General features: G+C 52.5%; 2 protein-coding genes and 1 non-coding gene across 3 annotated transcripts in view; all 3 read left to right on the top strand.

Annotated features, from left to right (window-relative positions):
- LOC101581341 (bone morphogenetic protein 8A) overlaps positions 1 to 7,908 on the top strand; it is a 27,535-nt gene extending 19,627 nt beyond the window's left edge. Inside the window, 6 exon segments of the mRNA XM_012516875.1 lie at positions 5,696 to 5,890; positions 6,298 to 6,377; positions 6,961 to 7,000; positions 7,003 to 7,067; positions 7,769 to 7,784; positions 7,787 to 7,908. Coding sequence (XP_012372329.1) covers positions 5,696 to 5,890; positions 6,298 to 6,377; positions 6,961 to 7,000; positions 7,003 to 7,067; positions 7,769 to 7,784; positions 7,787 to 7,908 — 518 coding nt within the window.
- Positions 3 to 1,541, top strand: LOC105743514 (succinyl-CoA:3-ketoacid coenzyme A transferase 2A, mitochondrial-like; the record flags this gene model as incomplete). The annotated part of the gene is made up of 1 exon (XM_012516858.2): positions 3 to 1,541. A coding segment is annotated over one exon (1,533 nt), but the record flags the coding sequence as incomplete, so codon positions are not given.
- Positions 7,909 to 17,465: 9,557 nt separating the features above from the next.
- LOC111812575 lies at positions 17,466 to 17,570 on the top strand. The gene has a single exon (XR_002818050.1). It is a non-coding gene; the product is annotated as a U6 spliceosomal RNA (small nuclear RNA).
- Positions 17,571 to 17,691: the final 121 nt, after the last annotated feature.

The raw sequence follows: 17,691 nt of genomic DNA on the forward strand, positions 1-17,691 counted from the left end.
TGGCAGCTGCCCTGGGCGGCCGGGTCTGCGCCCGGTGCGTCGGGCCTGCGCGCCCCCTGGGCTGCGCGCGCCGCTTCGCCACCGGTTCCCCCGCGCGCGTCCAGTTCTGCACCGACCCGGGGGAGGCGCTGCAGGGCGTCTCGGACGGGGCGACCGTCATGATCGGCGGCTTCGGGCTCTGCGGGATTCCCGAGAACCTGATCGCCGCGCTGCGGGACGTGGGCGCGAAGAACCTGACGGTAATCAGCACCAACGCGGGCGTGGACGACTTCGGCCTCGGCGTCCTGCTTACCGCCAAGCAGGTGCGCCGCGTGGTCTGCTCCTACCTGGGCGAGAGCGCGGTGTGCGAGCGGCAGTACCTGGCTGGCGAGCTGGAGCTGGAGATGACGCCGCAGGGCACCCTGGCCGAGCGCATCCGCGCGGGCGGCGCCGGCGTGCCCGCCTTCTACACGCCCACGGGCTACGGCACGCTGGTGCAGGAGGGGGGCGCGCCCATCGCCTACTACCCCGATGGCCACTTGGCAGTGCTCAGCCAGCCCCGGGAGGTGCGCGAGTTCGGCGGGAAGCACTACCTGCTGGAGCACGCCCTCCGCGCCGACTTCGCCCTGGTCAAGGGCTGGCGGGCTGACCGCGCGGGCAACGTGGTCTTCCGCGGGAGCGCCAGGAACTTTAACGCGCCCATGTGCAAGGCGGCCGACGTGTCCGTGGTGGAGGTGGAAGAGATCGTGGATGTGGGCACGTTCGCCCCGGAAGACATCCACGTGCCCAACATTTACGTCAAGCGCGTGATAAAGGGGGCCAAGTTCGAGAAAAGAATTGAACGTTTAACCACGCGGGCTGGGCAAGGCGAGCCAGCCACCACAACAGGTGACATCAGGACCCGGATCATCAAGCGAGCGGCTCTGGAGTTTGAGGATGGCATGTATGCCAACCTGGGCATAGGCATCCCTCTCCTGGCCAGCAACTATATCAGCCCCAACATGACCGTGCATCTGCACAGTGAGAACGGGATCCTGGGCCTGGGCCCGTTTCCGTTGAAAGAGGAGGTGGATGCAGACATCATCAATGCAGGCAAGCAGACGGTAACCGTGCTGCCTGGGGGCTCTTTCTTCGCCAGCGACGACTCCTTCGCCATGATTCGCGGAGGACACATCCAACTGACCATGCTGGGGGCCATGCAGGTTTCCAAATATGGAGACCTGGCCAACTGGATGGTACCTGGCAAGAAGGTGAAGGGGATGGGCGGAGCCATGGATCTGGTGTCCAGCGCCAAAACCAGAGTGGTGGTCACTATGGAGCACTGCACGAAGACAAAGACCCCCAAAATCCTGGACGAGTGCACCATGCCGCTGACTGGGAAGCGCTGCGTGGACCGCATCATCACTGAGAAGGGCGTGTTTGATGTGCACCCGAACAGAGGGCTGACGCTGGTGGAGCTGTGGGAGGGCTCCACCGTGGACGAGGTCCAGACTAGCACAGGCTGTCCTTTTGCTGTGTCCCCGAACCTCAGGCCCATGCAGCAGGTGGCGCAGTGAGGGTGGAGCAGCCAGGGGCTGTTGTCCTCTCAGGTTTTCTACTGCAAGATACCCTGTCCTACCAGAGCCAGAGGAATTGGATTAAAAACCGAAGGAGACACCCAAAGCCCCTGCATCTGTCTCTGAGGCCGCTGGCGCCTGCTCCACCTGTGATGTTTACAGTGAATTGCTGGGCGAGAGGGTGCCCTGGTGGGCGCTGGTCCACTTTTCCCCTCACAAGGAAATCCTGAGCTGTAGAGGGGACAGATGTGGGAGAAAACAGCCCATGCAGAGTTCCCTGAAGTGCCATTTTACTGCTGCTTGCCAAGCTGAGTGCCACTGCGCAGCAGAAGGGCTGCCTCAGGGAAGCTTTTCCTGGCAGCCCCTGCTCTTCTCCTGGGTGTTCCGTTTTGTCCTTGGCTCTGCATCCCCCCACCCTGCCCTCCTGCTCCCATGGCCCTCTCTAGGTAGCTATGCAGATGTCTGTCGAGGAAGGCAGAGCCATCTCCATGGGACAGGACCTGGGAATGGGAGGGGTGAAGGGAGGACAGTAGTGCTCGGACCCACCTGGAGAGGCCTCTCCACAATCCCCTGGTGTCGCCCAAGGCTGTGGCTCAGCTTACAAGGAGATCTAGGAACCTAACTGATGGCAGCGTTGTGTCATCTCTGCCTAAACTGTAGCATCACACAGCACCCACACTAGACCGTTCTGCAGCCCAAACTGGCCTGTGTGATGTCCTCTCCCCTAAACCAGCAGGGCAGTGGGGCACACATCCTCACTCTACTGTCTCACACACTGGTGTGCACAAGTAGAACCCATATGGGGGCATGGGCTTGGGGATGACCTGTGAGAGTGGAGCCTGGTGTCCAGCCTACCTTTGGTCACCTTAAAGCCTGGGATACCTGCTCAGAGCAGGGCACTCTGGCTTCTCACAAGGGATTCTCAGTCCAATGAAAGGCCAGATCTGTGATTCATGAGATATGGAGGGGACACCAAGGAAGGTGCCACAGCCAGTCAGAGGTGGATGGGTTCTCACCTGGTGCAGCAAGCTTCACCTCTGGGGCTTCTGGGGGTGCCTGATCTGCCCTGGGCATCAGGAGAAATCACCAATACAGTGGGACAAGGTGGAGGCCCTGGAGCAGACAGATGGGAGGGCCACCAGAAGAGGACATGTATGGGTCCCTACTTCCAGGTGACCTAAAGCACCAGGGAATGATCATGTCTGGATTCCCTCAATTTCAACATGGCATCCAGATTGCTCTGCAGTGAAGCTCTAGGTAACTTCCTCCTGCAGGCTGAGGGGTGGCATTGGCACTAGGGCAGGCCTTATAGAAGGTGGAGGCAAAATGTGGCCTGGTGCTGTTGGCGAGTGGGTCTACACTAGGCAAGGTCCCCAGCTTCCACCTGTCTTTCTGGGATGGTGGCTGCCAATAGCTGAACATCCCACCACCACCAGCACTGGCCTGCTCCACCTTCCCTGCAGCCAGCAGAAGCCAGGACCTTGCCCAAGGATGGGATAGGCAAAGTGCTGAGCTGTGGGGAAGGGCAACTCTGGATCAGCAAGGGGCTGCTTACCCAGGCTCTGGGAGAAGACAGTGCCAGTCCCCCGCTCTCCTGCCCCTACCTGATAGGCCACTGCCACCTACTGGGGAAACTCGGAATAGCGGGGCTCTGCAGCTGCTTGCTCTCCTCTCTCTGGGCCTTAGTTCCCGCTTCTATAAAATGGGAACCTAGGATGAGCCGTATCCCAAGGCATCAGCCATGCACATCTGATGTACAGAAGGCACCCAGCACCCTCAGTAGACCCCACAGGACCCTAAAAACAGCTGCAGCAGAGCAAAGCAAAGCCAGAGCTGGCCCAAAATACTGAGCACGTGTCGCCTACAGTAGGCAGGGTTTCAGGGCGGTCAGAGGGAGCCCACATAGGACTGGAGGCTGCCCTGAGGCTAGGCCACCTGTGGCAGCAGGCTGTGGGGTTTTCACCAATGCCCAGCATTGTGACCATGGCCACCATCTCTCAGCCATGTCATCCCCTTCCCAAGGTGACCTTCACCTTTTCCTCTGCAGCTGTAGCTCTGTGTACTTAGAGCACCACAGCTTCTCCATGGCCTCAGCTGCCAGGTCCCACAGTCCCTGCATGGCTTCTCTGGGCTTCCTCCAAGTGCCAACCCAAGAGCTCTCAGCCCCTGTCCCTGCAGCTTTCCCCACACCTTGAGGCAGCCTCAGGGCCCAGCATCTGTGTTAGTGACAGGTGACATCATAGGTCAAAGATTAGCCTTGGCTGATGGTTGGTTCCATTGAGTAGCCCGTGGACTCCTGATCTGAGGCCCAGCTGCTGCAGGGTGACCTTCCAGTGCACTGTGAGGGAGCTGGCAGCATCCCGACCATTGCTGTGGAGTGGACATGCTGGCAGGCCGCAGCTGGGGAAGATGGACCTGCGTCTACATGGTGCCTACAAATGTACATATGTGTGTGTTTTCATGCATGCACACCGGGTGCTGGGGGCATCTGTGTGCTGGTGCTCACAGTGGGAGGTGCAAGTAGGCTTGTCAGCAAATGTTGCTGAAAAATATAAAAATGAGCAGCAATGTATAACTTACTAAAAAATTCCACACAGCTTTAACACAAAGAGGGTATGTGTTTTCCTCTTCATGAAGAAAGCCAACACAAATTTAAGGAGAAGCTCCCACCTATGGAAAGGAAGTCAGATCTGCTCAAAGGCACTTTATGTGTTTAAATTTTTTATTGTGGCAATGTATTTCAACAACTGCACAAATGGGCTGGTCAAATAGTTCAGCGGATTAAGGCGCCTGCAAGCAGGCACAGGGACCGAGGGTTCGATTCCCTGGCCTGCAGTGCAGTGAGATGGCAATTCAAACTGGGCGTGGTGGTGCACGTCTGTAATCCCAGCTCTTGGGAGGGTGTAAACAGGTAGATCACTACAATTAGGATCTAGTAGTGAGACCCTGAACACTCTGTAGACCCTTCCCTAAAATACAAAAAAAAAAAAAAAAAAAAAAAAAAAAGAAAAAAAAAACCTGTATAAAGGTTTATGTTAGAAAGTTGAAAGAACAGACTACTATATACTGGCAACTGTGTAGAATGTAAATCAGCACATGAAAATAGCCCAGGAAAATTAAAACAAGTACATGGGAGTTGCAGAAAGAGTAGGGGCCATATTTTTGCTCAAAAGTTCTTTTACTGTACTCATTTAGTGCTTTTAACAGTAAAAAACATCAGAGGCCATGTGCGAGACAAACCAGCCCAAGAGGACAGGGCTGGGCTGCGAGTGTCCCTCTTCAGGGTGGACTGTGTTCATAATGGCACCCCCGGCAGGCCACCCCAAGGAGGGGCCAGTTGAGGTGGATGGGATGTCACCTGGCACAGTGAGCTGCACCGCTGGGGCCTCAGGGGGCATCTGATCTGCCCTGGGCATTGGGACAAGCATCAGTGGGAGAAGGCTGAGGTCCAGAGCAGGCAGGAGGCAGCCAAAAGAGGAAAGGGGGTTAAGATCTCAGTGTTTCGGGTTCTGTTCTTCCTAGGCAGGACCCGGGCCCTATCTCTGCAGCTTTCCTTTTCTCCCTTCCACCATCACCTTGGCCTAGTGCATATGAACTGGGGTTTCCCAAAGAGGCTAACGTGGGCCAAGCTGGAATCTGGGACTTTGTCCCAATGTCTGCTCTGCTGGCACCAGTGCCTCCTGTCTGCAAGGGGAGGCAGTGACCACCCTGCCCTGGGCCGTGCTGGGCAGAGTTGGTGATGAATGCTCAGTGTCTTGGGTTGATACTGCCGTCAATCCCACAATCACCTCCCCAGAAAGGGCAACAGAGGGCAGGCCACAGGCCTTGGGTCCCAAGGAGGGAGCTCTGGTTCTGAATGTCACCAGCTGTGCACTCTGGTCATCAGTGAGTACGCTGATGGGTCTTCTGTAAAGTAGGAAACAATGGGCTGCTATAGGGACTAAATTGGGAATTACTGGGGTAACCGAAACCAGCCCTGATTTCACACCTCTGGGTCACACCTGTCTCTGCCTGTGACACACACCCAGCACCCCTTCCCAGACCTCCCCACCAGAGAGCTGGGGCTGGAGCTAGTGCTACTGGCTTCTGACAAGGAAACTGAGGCTCAGAAGGCCCACAGGTCCCCAGCCTTGTCCATGAGTGACCCTCTGTCCTCTCAGGACACAGCATTGCCCCTGGCCTGGCTGGTCTGCTGGGGAGACGGGCACCATGCTCCAGACAGCTTATCAGGTCACCTTCTTCAGGGCCAGCGGAAGCATTCTCTGTGGCCCCTTTCACAGTGTGACCCCTGAAGAGGAGACAGCTGAAGCAAACCAATGAGCTGCCGCACCCCAACAAACTCTCAGGGATCTTTGGTGAGGGCTGGGCCCTTAGCGGCCTCACCAAGAGCCCCTTGGCCCTTTGGGGCCAGGATGGCAGGAAAGGTGGTCACAGACCCTGGTGTCTCTAGAGCAAAGCAGGAGGGGACATTGGTTGGCCAAGGGTGCTGCCTGCTGGAGGTGCCAGACCCCATGGGCTGAAAGATGAGGCAGTCCCAGCCAGGCACAATACTGCTGTGCAGGGATCAGGAACCACTGGAGGCTGCTGAGCCAGGACATGGGAGGACCGGGAATCCAGGACTGCAATTTATGAGAACCAAGGCTTTCATTTCCTGTTGTTACTTCTCTGACAAATGTGCCTGTGAGGGCAGCCTGCAACCCGGGATCTCCTCTGTGGGAACAGCACAGAGCACAAAAAAGACCTGTGCCATCTGTCTCTGCAGATGACATCCACAGCTCCCACCACTGACAGGTTTACCACCAGCACAAGCTCTGTGTGAGCTTCCGGGACCTGGACTGGCTGGTGAGTGGGCTCCCTGCATACTGAGGTCCCAGTTGCAGCTCTTAGTGAGAGGAGGAAGAGGAGGAGGGGCAGGAAGAGGAGGAGAGGACAGGGAGGAGGAGGAAGAAGATGAGGGGGAGGGGCAGGGAGAAGTGGGGAGGAGGAAGAAGAGAGAGTTTTCTCCCCCTGGGGCCTCCAAGTTTTCTGCAGTGAGGCAGTGTCACTTTCATGGTGTAAATGTAGCTTTTTATATACACAAAGCCACAAAAATGGGAATTACTGAGCCCTGGGCTAAAATCCCAGCTCTGCCAAAGGGAAAGTGAGCTGGGTGGGCGAGCTTCCAAGTTTGCTGGGACTGCAGCTCCAGGATGCTGGGCAGGCAGGGCCGGCTGTGGAGAGAAAGCAGAGGCAGATGGGTGCGGTGGGGACAGAGCATGGCCTGACCCTGAGGCCTCTTGAGTGGACACTTCCCAGCAGGGGATGAGAGTGGGTTTGGGGCCTTGAGGCTCAGGGCAGGGGCAGGGCTGCCCTGAGTCATCCTGCCAGGTGCTGGACTGGGGACTCTGGGCATGCAGATGAGACTCACCTTCTCCCATTCCCCCAGGACTTGGTCATCGCCCCCCAAGGCTACTTAGCCTACTACTGTGAGAATGCGCCTTCCTGCTGGTCTCCTGCATGAATGCCACCAACCACGCCATCCTGCAGTCCCTGGTCAGTACTACAGCCAACCTTGCTGGTGGGGACCCTTAGGAAAGGGGCTGGTCCCCTGGGAAAGAGGTGACAGCAGCCACAGAGAAGAGCTGCCTGCATGGACCCTGTCGTGCAGGCCACACTGCATATGGTGGGGTTGGTGGGCAGGTGGACCTGTGCAGGCAGAGTTCAAAGTGAAACCCAGGAGCTTTCAAAGATGCAGCTCAGCTCAGCCTTTGTGTCCTGAGGATAGACAAGACCTCAAGGAGAGCAGCAGCCCAAGGGCCTGGACAGGAAAAGGAGCATGGGAATGGCATGGCTGGGGGAGGCTGCAGCATGGGAAGGGCAGGGAGCCTTGAGATCCTGAGGGCCAAGAGGAAAAGCGGGTCCCTCTGGGCCCACCCTCAGTGCCGCTGTCCATGCCACAGCCAGTGGGGTCTTCCTACCTCACCCACTGCCCACATACTTCTCAGCTGGGAAACTGTCCTGTCATTCCCAGGCGAGGTCTGAACCCCTGGCCTGGCATGTGCATCCCCCCTTACCACTACCATGGATGTTTTGTTTTGTTGAGACAGGGTTTCACTATGTAGTACAGGCTGGCCTTGAACTTCCTAAGCAGCCCAGGCTAAACTCAAAGCAGTCCTTCTGCTTCAGCCTCCTGAGTACTGGGTCCCTGGAGGCCTCCAGTCTCACATCCCTGCTTGTGTGCTCTCCCTAGCCAGGTGCACCTGATGAAGCCAGAGTCCCCAAGGTGTGCAGTGTACCCAAGCTGAGTGTCACCTCTGTGCTCTACTACAGCAGCAGCAACGTCATCCTGCAGAAGTACTGCAACATAGTAGTCAGGGCCTGCGGCTGCCACTAAGACCCCGCCCACCTGTCCTCTGTCCCTCCCCATCAGGCCCTCTGCAGAGGCAGGACACCCTGTACCCTGAGATGCTGCCACAGCTCAGACAATAGTGTGGCCCTCATCTCCTGTTCATTTCCTGCCAGGCTTCTGGCCGTTAGGCCCCTCTTCCCCTCCCAACCGGGTTGTAGCTGACTGTCCTGACAACCCAGGGCAAATGCACACCGCAGGTGGCAGCTGTGCTGACTGCACTGTCTTCAGTTCCCACCCTAGTCCTGTCACAGGTCTTCCCAGGCCCAGACTGTCGCTAATGTTGGCAGGTCTGAGAGCTGCTAGAGCCCAAGCTGGCTGATGGGGCCCCATGCTATTCTCCACTGGGTGCCAGCATGGCTGGAAGGGCTCTGCCCCTCCCCAGATGCACCTCCTGGACACTTCTGGGGCAAGGCTGGGCCTGCATATGGCCTCATTACTGTGAGTTCTTAAGATTTTCTAAACTGGCCCATTTGCACGGTTAGCTTCTTAGGAAAAGCTGGTGGCCCTCAGCAGCATGTATATTCCCTGGCCCCTGGAGAGAAGAGTGACTCACAGAGAGGGAAAGAACTTTGGCGTCTCCACTGCACTGACCCACTCAAATGAGTCAGTTATCTCTAGGCTGAAGCAAGGACAGTGACCACCCTGGTGGTCCAGGCTGGCATACGGCAGGTACCACCGTCTCCTTTGTCTATGGCCAACATCATTTACCTGGGGCTCCTTTGCATCTGGTCAAGGTATCCACCCCCTCATCACAGACTGCAAAAGGCCACCACCAAGGCAGAAGTGATCTCCACCCAGGGCACTATGACCAGGCAACCCCCGCCTAATGTAGGCCACAGGTGCATAATGTTCGCTTACATCTGACATCAAGGACAGGCCAGTCTCCGAAGCCTGTGTCACCCTGGGTGTCCAGCAGCTCTGTCCTGTTTCTTGCACTTGTGAGTCAGAGAAAAGGGCCCCTGTCCCAGGAGAGTGACCTAGTAATGACTGAGTTAGGTGAGGACCTTTGTCTCAGCCTCTCTGTTCCCAGAAACCGCTGTTCTCCTTGGAGCAGCTGCTGGGAGTTGGAGTGTTTGATTTCAGACTGGCTCAGCCTCTAATTTACCTGAGAAACAGATGGAGCCCAGCTGTGTGAGCCGTCATTTGGAGCAGGTCCTGGGCCTGCCCCTGTCCACACCCAGCCTCAGCGGACCCACCCATGAGCCCTGGGATACTTATCTCGGGTTCACACTGTTCTCAGGGACAGGTTTGGGGGAGGTGAAGTGTGGAGGCAGGGGAGAGGCTGGGGCCAGGCTACAGGGATGGCAGCACCCCCATCGGGCCCAGGGGAGGCCCCCCTGTGCAGTGCTGGGGAAGGCACCTTCCCCATCTGCAAAGGGGGGCTCAGATGGTCTGGAAGGTATTCTCCAGGAGCCTAAGGCTTCACAGGTTGTTAGGGATTAGAGAAGACACAAACTTGAGTGTCAAGAGACTGACTTAAGTGTTTGAACAAGTTCCCTTCTCCAAACATCAGTCTCCCATCTCTGACATGAGGCTACAGGACTGTGACAGTGGGATTTTTGTGACTATAACAAAATTCCTGAGATAATAAGGTAGCATGCCTAAGGCCCTGACCCCCACTCACTCCCACATACAAAATCAACCAAATCAAACCTGGAGATAATCTCAATAATAAATCAATAATCTCAATAATAAAGGATGAAAAGTGTGTCTTGGGACTTTGAGGTTTTAGCCCATGGTTGGTTGGCCCCACTCTTGGGGGGCAGTGGAGAGGCTGGGGAGGACAAGGCTGAGCAAAGCTGTTAACCCCTGGTGGCTGGGAAGCTAGAGAAGGGACAGGGATCTTAGTGACCAGAAGACCTCATGCTAGGCCTCACCTCATAGTTCCTACCACTTCCTAATAGTGCCAAGCTGGGGAATGTGGCTTGTAATGCATGGCTCCTTGGGGGACATTCCACTCCAAACTGTTTTTCACTCCAAAGGCCTTTCTGTCATCTAGACCCTCTCCTGTCCCATAGCCCAACACCAGCATGGACTCGGGAACTTGTCCAATGGTTTCCTCCTCCCATTGTCAAACAAGAGATTTGGGATCCATGAGATATGCACCAGTATTTGGTCTTTTCAGTGCCCAGCAAATAACCTGGTATGCTCTGGGGGCACGAGGAAAGTACAGGAAATGAATGCTTTCAGCTCCATCCTGTCTAGTGGGAGGTGTGCAATGCAGGCATATAAGGACTGGAACGTGGCTTTTTCCTGTAGCATGCCCCAGGTGCCATGGCCATGGCCCTCCTGATGACAGTTTGAGCACTAGCTATGCAGGCTGCCACCAAATAACATCCAGTAGACAAAGTCTCAGAGAAGGGAGGTGGTCCTGGACATGACCTGTGAGGGGTCAGTGTTGTTACCAAGGCTGTGTGGTTTTTTGGTTGTTCTGGCTGCTGGGGTTAATTCATGACTACACATAACAAGGGTGGTTACCCCATCACCCCAAGAGCAGTAAACAAACACTATGAGGAGGCAGGGCTCAACCTGGGACCCATAAGTGTGCAGCAGACCCCTTGGACATCTGTGCCCTAGCAGCACGGTAACAGCCAAGCCTGCAAAGTCCTACCTTTTGTCTTTATATGGAGCACACCCTTTAGACTTTCCCTATGATTTGGCAGGAAAGGCAGCTATGGATAAGACAGTCCCACCCAGCCTCCGCCCTGAGTGTCCTTGCCTCAGAGAAATGGTACTGGCACTTGCCCTGCCCCCCAGGTGGCTTCCTGCAGGTCAGACGCCCCACAGAGTACTTAGTGGTTACCATGCCTGCCTACAGAAGTGTATGGAGTAAACACTCTCTCCTTGGCCCTTCTGGGCTGTGTGTGCCTACTTACCTCGTGCCTGCTGTGCTTCTCAAACCCTACTCCCTGGGGATGAGGTGCAGCCCTGCACCCCTGCCTGCGTGGGGATAGAGGCAGTCCATGCTGCGGCACTGGGCTCTCTGCTCAGCAAGCAGCAGATGTGGTCCTGCCCTGCTACTGACAACAGCGTGCACTGTCTGCAGAGGAAGCGGAGGAGGGTTTCCTGTCAAAGGTTTCTTTCAGGAAAGTCATGAGCAGGTATTTGAGCCTCTCCCCTTCCCACCCACTTAAAGAAATTTTTTTTTCCTTACAAGGAAACATTATATGTGTACTAGGAATGTTTTCTGGGGAAAAATACTATTACACCCCAGAAACCTCACTCATGTGTCACCAGTGCTGACCCTCCCAGCCTCTGTTCTCGGCACACACGTCTGTACACAATACCTAGGTATCTTACACAGGATCATACTGTAGGATTGTTTGGGATCTGATTTACAAAATGATGTATTTTAAATTTTTCTGTTACTAAAGTCTTTAACAGCCCAGATTTTAGTAGCAGTCCATGCCTTCAATCCTGCCCTGCTTCCCCTCAGGTAACAGGTTCTGCAGTGGATAGCAGGCAGCCTGGGTCAGGTGACACTGCCACGAGGTGGTGCTAGCACATGGGCGAGGACAGTGCTGAGGAAGCTGGGTGACAGGGTAGGGACAGACATCTCACCTTCAAGGACCAGGTGACTTCAGAGTATAAACCTGCTGATGGACCCAGTGGGCAACTTCTGGGGAAGCCACCGTTGGCTCCACTGCCTCCCTAGCCAAGTCTCAGTGACATGGCCCACCCTAATTTCAGCCCTTGTTCAACAGGACTGTGTGAAGAGTCCTTGATCCTAGGCCTTAAGCCAACTGGCTCCATGTCCCCATGTATCATCCTGGAATCAGCCATGCAGAGGACTGACTGCATATCACCATCTTCTCCATGGACATCTCAATAGCCTGGAGAAGCTGCATTATCCTGGCTTCACTGCTGCTTGTCTTGAGCCATAATTGGTCCCAGCTAAGGGAGTCCGCAGGCCCACCAAGGGCAGAAGCCTCACAGGCAGGGAGAGTCAGGCTCTAGGGGTGCCCCAAAGGCAGGGCTGGCCTGGGGTCATTGGGACTGGGGGGCAGCAGTCTTCTCCCCTCCCCCACATTCATTCTGCTCTCAACTGATCTCAACTCAAAATGAGAAGCAGCTCCTGGGTTGGGCCTGGAGGCAGGCTGCAGCCCCTGCCTGGGGAGTTTCTGGTGACCCAGTAAGGGATATGGCAAGGTGGCCAGGTTGGATCACCACTGGTGTAGGGGACCAACCTGCCACAGGCTGAGACAAGGCACCAGACTACAAGTCCAGGCAGGATGGCGACTGGAGGCTCTGGCTTAATTCTTCTACAAAGCCTGGCGAGCCTGGCAAAGAACGGGTTCTGACATTCTGCAGGAGTCTGGTTCTGACTATGGCTCAGTGGGTGAATGAGGGCCCCAGTCAGTGCGACCTATTACAGGTAGCTACCAGGCATGGCTGGCTGCGTAACAGCAGAAGGGAGCCGAGCCAACCCAGCAGGAGAGAAGATGGGCAGTCTACATGGTTGTCTCTTCTATGCCCTGTGCTAGGCCTGTCTTCCCAGGGTGCACAAGTCCCAGGATAGCCAAGGGGAAGATGCTGACTCCTGCCCACTCCATACACATCTGGGGCTTGACTGGAGGCAGCAAGACAAGAGCCAGGATGGACTCTCATAAAGAGTCCAGGAGTCTCTGGTGGGCCAGGGCAGACTTGGCAGCCACACCTGGGAAAGCAAGTGGACACACTTGGCTATCCATGGTGGGGAGGGTGGCACCGCACTGGCCACAGGCACACAGTGCACCTGGCAGGAGCTCAGATCAAGTCCAGAGCGTGCTCCAGAGGAGCTGCTCTGAGCTGGCCCTGAGGAGGAGCTCAGACATAGCATTGCCTGCTTCCCACAGGACACGCAGGAAGCACAGGGAGCCAGTGGTGCCACCTCACATGTACTCCCCACAGTCGGCAATGATCACCTTCTGCTTTGGCTTTCTGTCCTTGCCACCCTGGGCCTTTGTGGGAGGAACAGAAGAGGCCGAGTCAGGGGAATGGGGTGGGGGACTGAAGAAGTCAGGGAAACCCTCCTGCCTGGAACCAGGCAGAGACAGCCCCTGCCCATTCTCCCAAAGGGCTGGACGCCAGGGCTCGGGAAGGAGGACGGCAGCCTCAATGGGGTCACAGGCCAGGGGGTGTGGCCACCTTGTCTGTCAATCAGTAGTGACAGGGGTTGAAAAGGGATGTTTTCAGTCATTTTATATTCATTTGTCCTTCGTTCACTGATTCATTCATTCAGCAAATACTTAAGTGCCTACCTAGTAATGAGATCCCTGTTGGGCCTGAGGGATACTGGCTTCAATCCTGGAGCTAACATTCTAGTGGAAAAGAACCACTCAGAAGATAAATGAAGGCTGGGGAGATAGCTCAGCAGTCTAAGCATCTGCCTGGCAAGCACAACGTCCGGGGTTCAATCCCTGGTACTATATGCCATGCTGGCCCAGAACCCCAGGCATGGTGGTGCATGCCTGTAATCCCAGCCCTGGGAAGGCTGAGACAGGAGGATCACTATGAGTCTGAAATACATAGTGAGACTCTGTATCAAATAAATAAATAATAAAAGATAAACGAGACTTGATTCAACATGACTGACCAAAGGGCAGCATAGGAATGGAAACTCTCAGTGAAGATTCCCTGAAAATAAAGGTATTCTCAAGTGGGGGAAGGGATAACATTGTGAAACAGAAAATTAATAGGAAAGACAATATATGTAGATTACACTGAACATCCGGATGGCTGAAAAGGGGCAGCAGCGTTGGCATGGTCACCTGCTCCCATCCATCTCTCCTCTGAGGAGCAGCTGTCAGATGAAGTGTTGCCAATAGCCTGAAGGCCCCAACTAGTGATGCAGACTCTGGGACAGACTCTGCTGTACCAGCCTCTCCCACCACTGCCCCACCCCCCAACACCGAGGAAAGCATTTGAGCACCCACCCGAGGCAAGGAAAACATCCCACACTGTGGCCGAGGCCTCCCCAGCCCCCAGCCCCCCATGTCCATGTATGGCTGCCTGCAACTAAAACAAGAAGAGATCAACAGCAGTCACAAGGAATCTGTGTGTATGTTTTCTTGTTAGAAGGCTGAATCTAGCTACCAGATTTTTTTTTTTTTTTTACTTTTTGTTGTGATTTAGTTATTTTCTCTTTCTCGGCTCCCTATTCCTTTCCTTGGACTTTAGCATCTATCTGAGGATTTTTTTTGTGGGGGGGACTGGGGATTGAATTCAGACCCTTGCACTTGCCAGAGAAGGGCTTATTCTACTGAGCCATGTCCCTGGCCTCTCTAGCATCTATCTATAGCAACACTATTTTCCTATTTTTTACTTGTTTCTCCCATTTTAGAATTCTTCCTTTCAAGTGATTTTTTTCTTTTTTTGGTCTATATTCTACTTACCCTCAGACATTCCCATCTTCTTTCATATTAATTAACCTTCTATTCTATTTTCTTTTTGTTCTTCCTGATGTTACCCAGCCTCCATCTTCTCTTGCCCCTTCTCCACCTTTCAGGTCACAAGTAACAGGTTCTGACAACCACTTAGCTTTCCTTAACAGCAAATTATACCTTTCTCTTCCTACATCCCACCCCAGCCCCTACAAACATCTTAAAACCCTCAACATTAACCCTTTACTCCAATTTTAAAGGACCTATAACAGGATCTGATTCCTGATCTGATGTTTTCTACTTATTATTTTTCCTACTGATCTCTCCTCCTACTGACCCTGTTTCTTCCCTTCCCCTTTCCTACAGTGCAGACTAACTGCTAAGCACAGACAAGATAGGCTGGAGTGGCAACTCATAAGAGGTGAAAGCATAAACACAAAGTGTAACCTATACAGGTGATGTTGTGTGATGAGACCTAATGATACCATTGTGGCCAACAGTGATTCTCTTCTCAACTCAATGACAGAGTCCAAACCATTTAAATTAAATACCAGAGGGTAGGGCCAGCCAAATAGCTCAGCAGATCAAAGCACCTACAAGCAGGCGCAGGGGCCGGGGATTTGATCCCCGGGCCTGCTGAGCCAGTCCCACCTCCGGGGCCAGCTGAGATGGCAATTGAGACTGGATGGCAATTGAGACTGGATGTGGTGGCGCGTGCCTGTAATTCAAGCTCTTGGGAAGCTATAAACAAGTGGATCATTATGAGTCCGATACAATAGTGAGACACTGAACACTCTGTAGACCCTTCCCTAAAAACAAACAAACAAACAACAAAAAAACCAAAAACCAGAAGGGTGAACAGTATCACTGGACAAAGTCACAAACCTATCAGTGAAGGGAAAAGATCTTCATGTGAGCTATTATAATCTCTCCTTACCCTACTTGACCTCAGTCTTCAGCATGCACACACACACAGGCACGCACGCATACACAGATCCACGTTGTGTATATCTACGTACACACACACACACACACACACACACACACACACACACACACAGGGACATGGGCCTCCAGTCTCCCAACTCTCCCAAAGGTAGATCTAGAAGGTACTAATGGAGAGAAAAGCAAAGACCAGGTAGTGAAGCTTTACAAATTGATTAAATATGTAAAGATACTTGGCAAGTTCAGAGGATGTGACCTGGGGCTGGTGAGACAGCTCAGTGGTCTAAAGCACCTGCTTAAGCAAGCTTAGGCAGGCGCAGGGGACCATGGTTCGATCCCTGGCACTACATGCCAGCGCCAGCCCCATCCTCAGGGCAGGCTGAGCCTGCCAAAAACAGAGGATGTGACCTAAAAGTTCATGGAACTGTCATACAAAATGAAACAAAAAACTGGAAGAGCTGACCAAAGTGGCTAGAAACATAAATGAAAAATTTACTGAAGATATAAACTCTAGGAAACAGTATCAGACAGAAACATCAGATATAAAAAATTGAATAGAATTCATACAGTGTAGAAATGATGATTGTGAGGACTAGATTTCTGAAACAGGGAAAAATTATAAATTATGGGCTGGTGAGATGGCTCAGTGGTCTAAAGCACCTACTTAGAACAAGCTTAGCAAAGCAAAAGCACAGGGACCGCGGTTCAACCCCCCAGCGCCACATGCCAGCCAGCCCCGCCCCGTGGTGGGCTGAGCTGCCCCCCCACAAATAAATAAATAAATTAAAAAAAATTATAAATTATGATAAGTAACTCAGAGAAGCTTAAGAACAATAAGACAATAAAATTTATTCAACAGCTTCTATATAACATTAACAAGGGCCCAGGGAGATAGTGCAGTAGAAGAAGCACTTGCCTGACAAGCATAGGGTCCTGAGTTCAATCCCTGGTAGCGCAAAACAAACAAACAACAAAAAACCCCACACATTAAGAAGATCAACCTAAAGCTAACTGGAGTTAGAGACAAGAAGACAACATGTATAGGATAAAAATTTGTTCATAGAAATCATAGAAGAAAACTTTCTAAGCATGAGAAAAAGAGTTTAATATATAGGTAAGTGACACTCACAGAACATTCAACGACAAGGAAAAAAAAAAGCTCCCATGACACATTTTAGTCAAAATTCCAAATGTCCAACCAAAAAACTGGAACAATAACATTTGTAAATATATATGCACAGGATATTGGTGCATGTCTCTCTCTCCTTTTTTTTTAATAAATTTTTTTTTAATTTATTTATTTATGTGTGTGTGTGTGTGTGTGTGTGTGTGTGGCCAGCTCAGCCCACCAGGGGGCGGGGCTGGCTGGCATGTGGTGCTGGGAATTGAACCACAGTCCCTGTGCTTTAGCTAAGCTTGTTCTAAGTAGGTGCTTTAGACCACTGAGCCATCTCACCAGCCCCGGTGCATGTCTCTTTAAAAAACAAATACTGCTGGTTGTAAAAGATTATATAAACACCAACAATCAGCGGGTGACCTCAATACTCACTTTCATAAAAAGACAAGTCAACAAAATAAAACAAGCAATAAATATCAGAGCTGAAGCACTCCTTTCAACAAATGTACTTAATAGATATGTTTACTATGAGACTATTGTGCAGAGTATTTTATCCTACAACCTAGTACAAATTCTTCTCAATAGCACACAAAACTTCTCCAAAATAGGAGACCGCAAAGCCTGCTTAAGTAAATATAAAAGAATTAAATTCATCCATGTTTACTATGAGACTACTGTGCGTTAAAACTAGAAACCAATCACAGAAGAAACCATGAAAAATGGATAAACACTGGTGAATTGAGTAACATACTCCCCAACACCAAGTGGGTCACAGGGGAAAAAGAAAAAAAAAAAAAAAAAAACAGAAAAGAATTTAAATAATTTCTGGAATCAAATGACACCACCAGTATAACATATTAGACCTGTGGGACACCATGAAAGCAGCCTAAGTGGGAAGCTTATTGCAATCAATGTTCACATCAAAAAAGCAGAGTGAACATAGGTGACACAAAGCTGTAATCCCAGCACTTGAGAGTCTGAGCCAGGAGGACTGACAGAAGTTCGAGGACAGTCTGAACTACATAGTGAGACCCTGTATTAAAAAGAAAACAAAAAACAGTGAATTCAAATAAATAACAGAGCTGCATAGTGTGATCCTGTCTCAAAGACAAAAATAAGTGCTCGCTTCGGCAGCACATATACTAAAATTGGAACGATACAGAGAACATTAGCGGCCCCTGCGCAAGGATGACACGCAAATTCTTGAAGCGTTCCATATTTTTATTGTTCAAAAAGAAGGGGGTGGTGAATGAAGGCAGGAGACAGGAAAAGGAATGTTGTGGGACGGTCCTGCTTCAAGGTTGTATATGGTTAGATTTTTGGACTTATGTGTAAACATAAGAA

Source organism: Octodon degus, unplaced genomic scaffold, assembly GCF_000260255.1.
Source record: "Octodon degus isolate 3935 unplaced genomic scaffold, OctDeg1.0 scaffold00130, whole genome shotgun sequence".
NCBI classification, from domain to species: Eukaryota; Metazoa; Chordata; class Mammalia; order Rodentia; family Octodontidae; genus Octodon; species Octodon degus.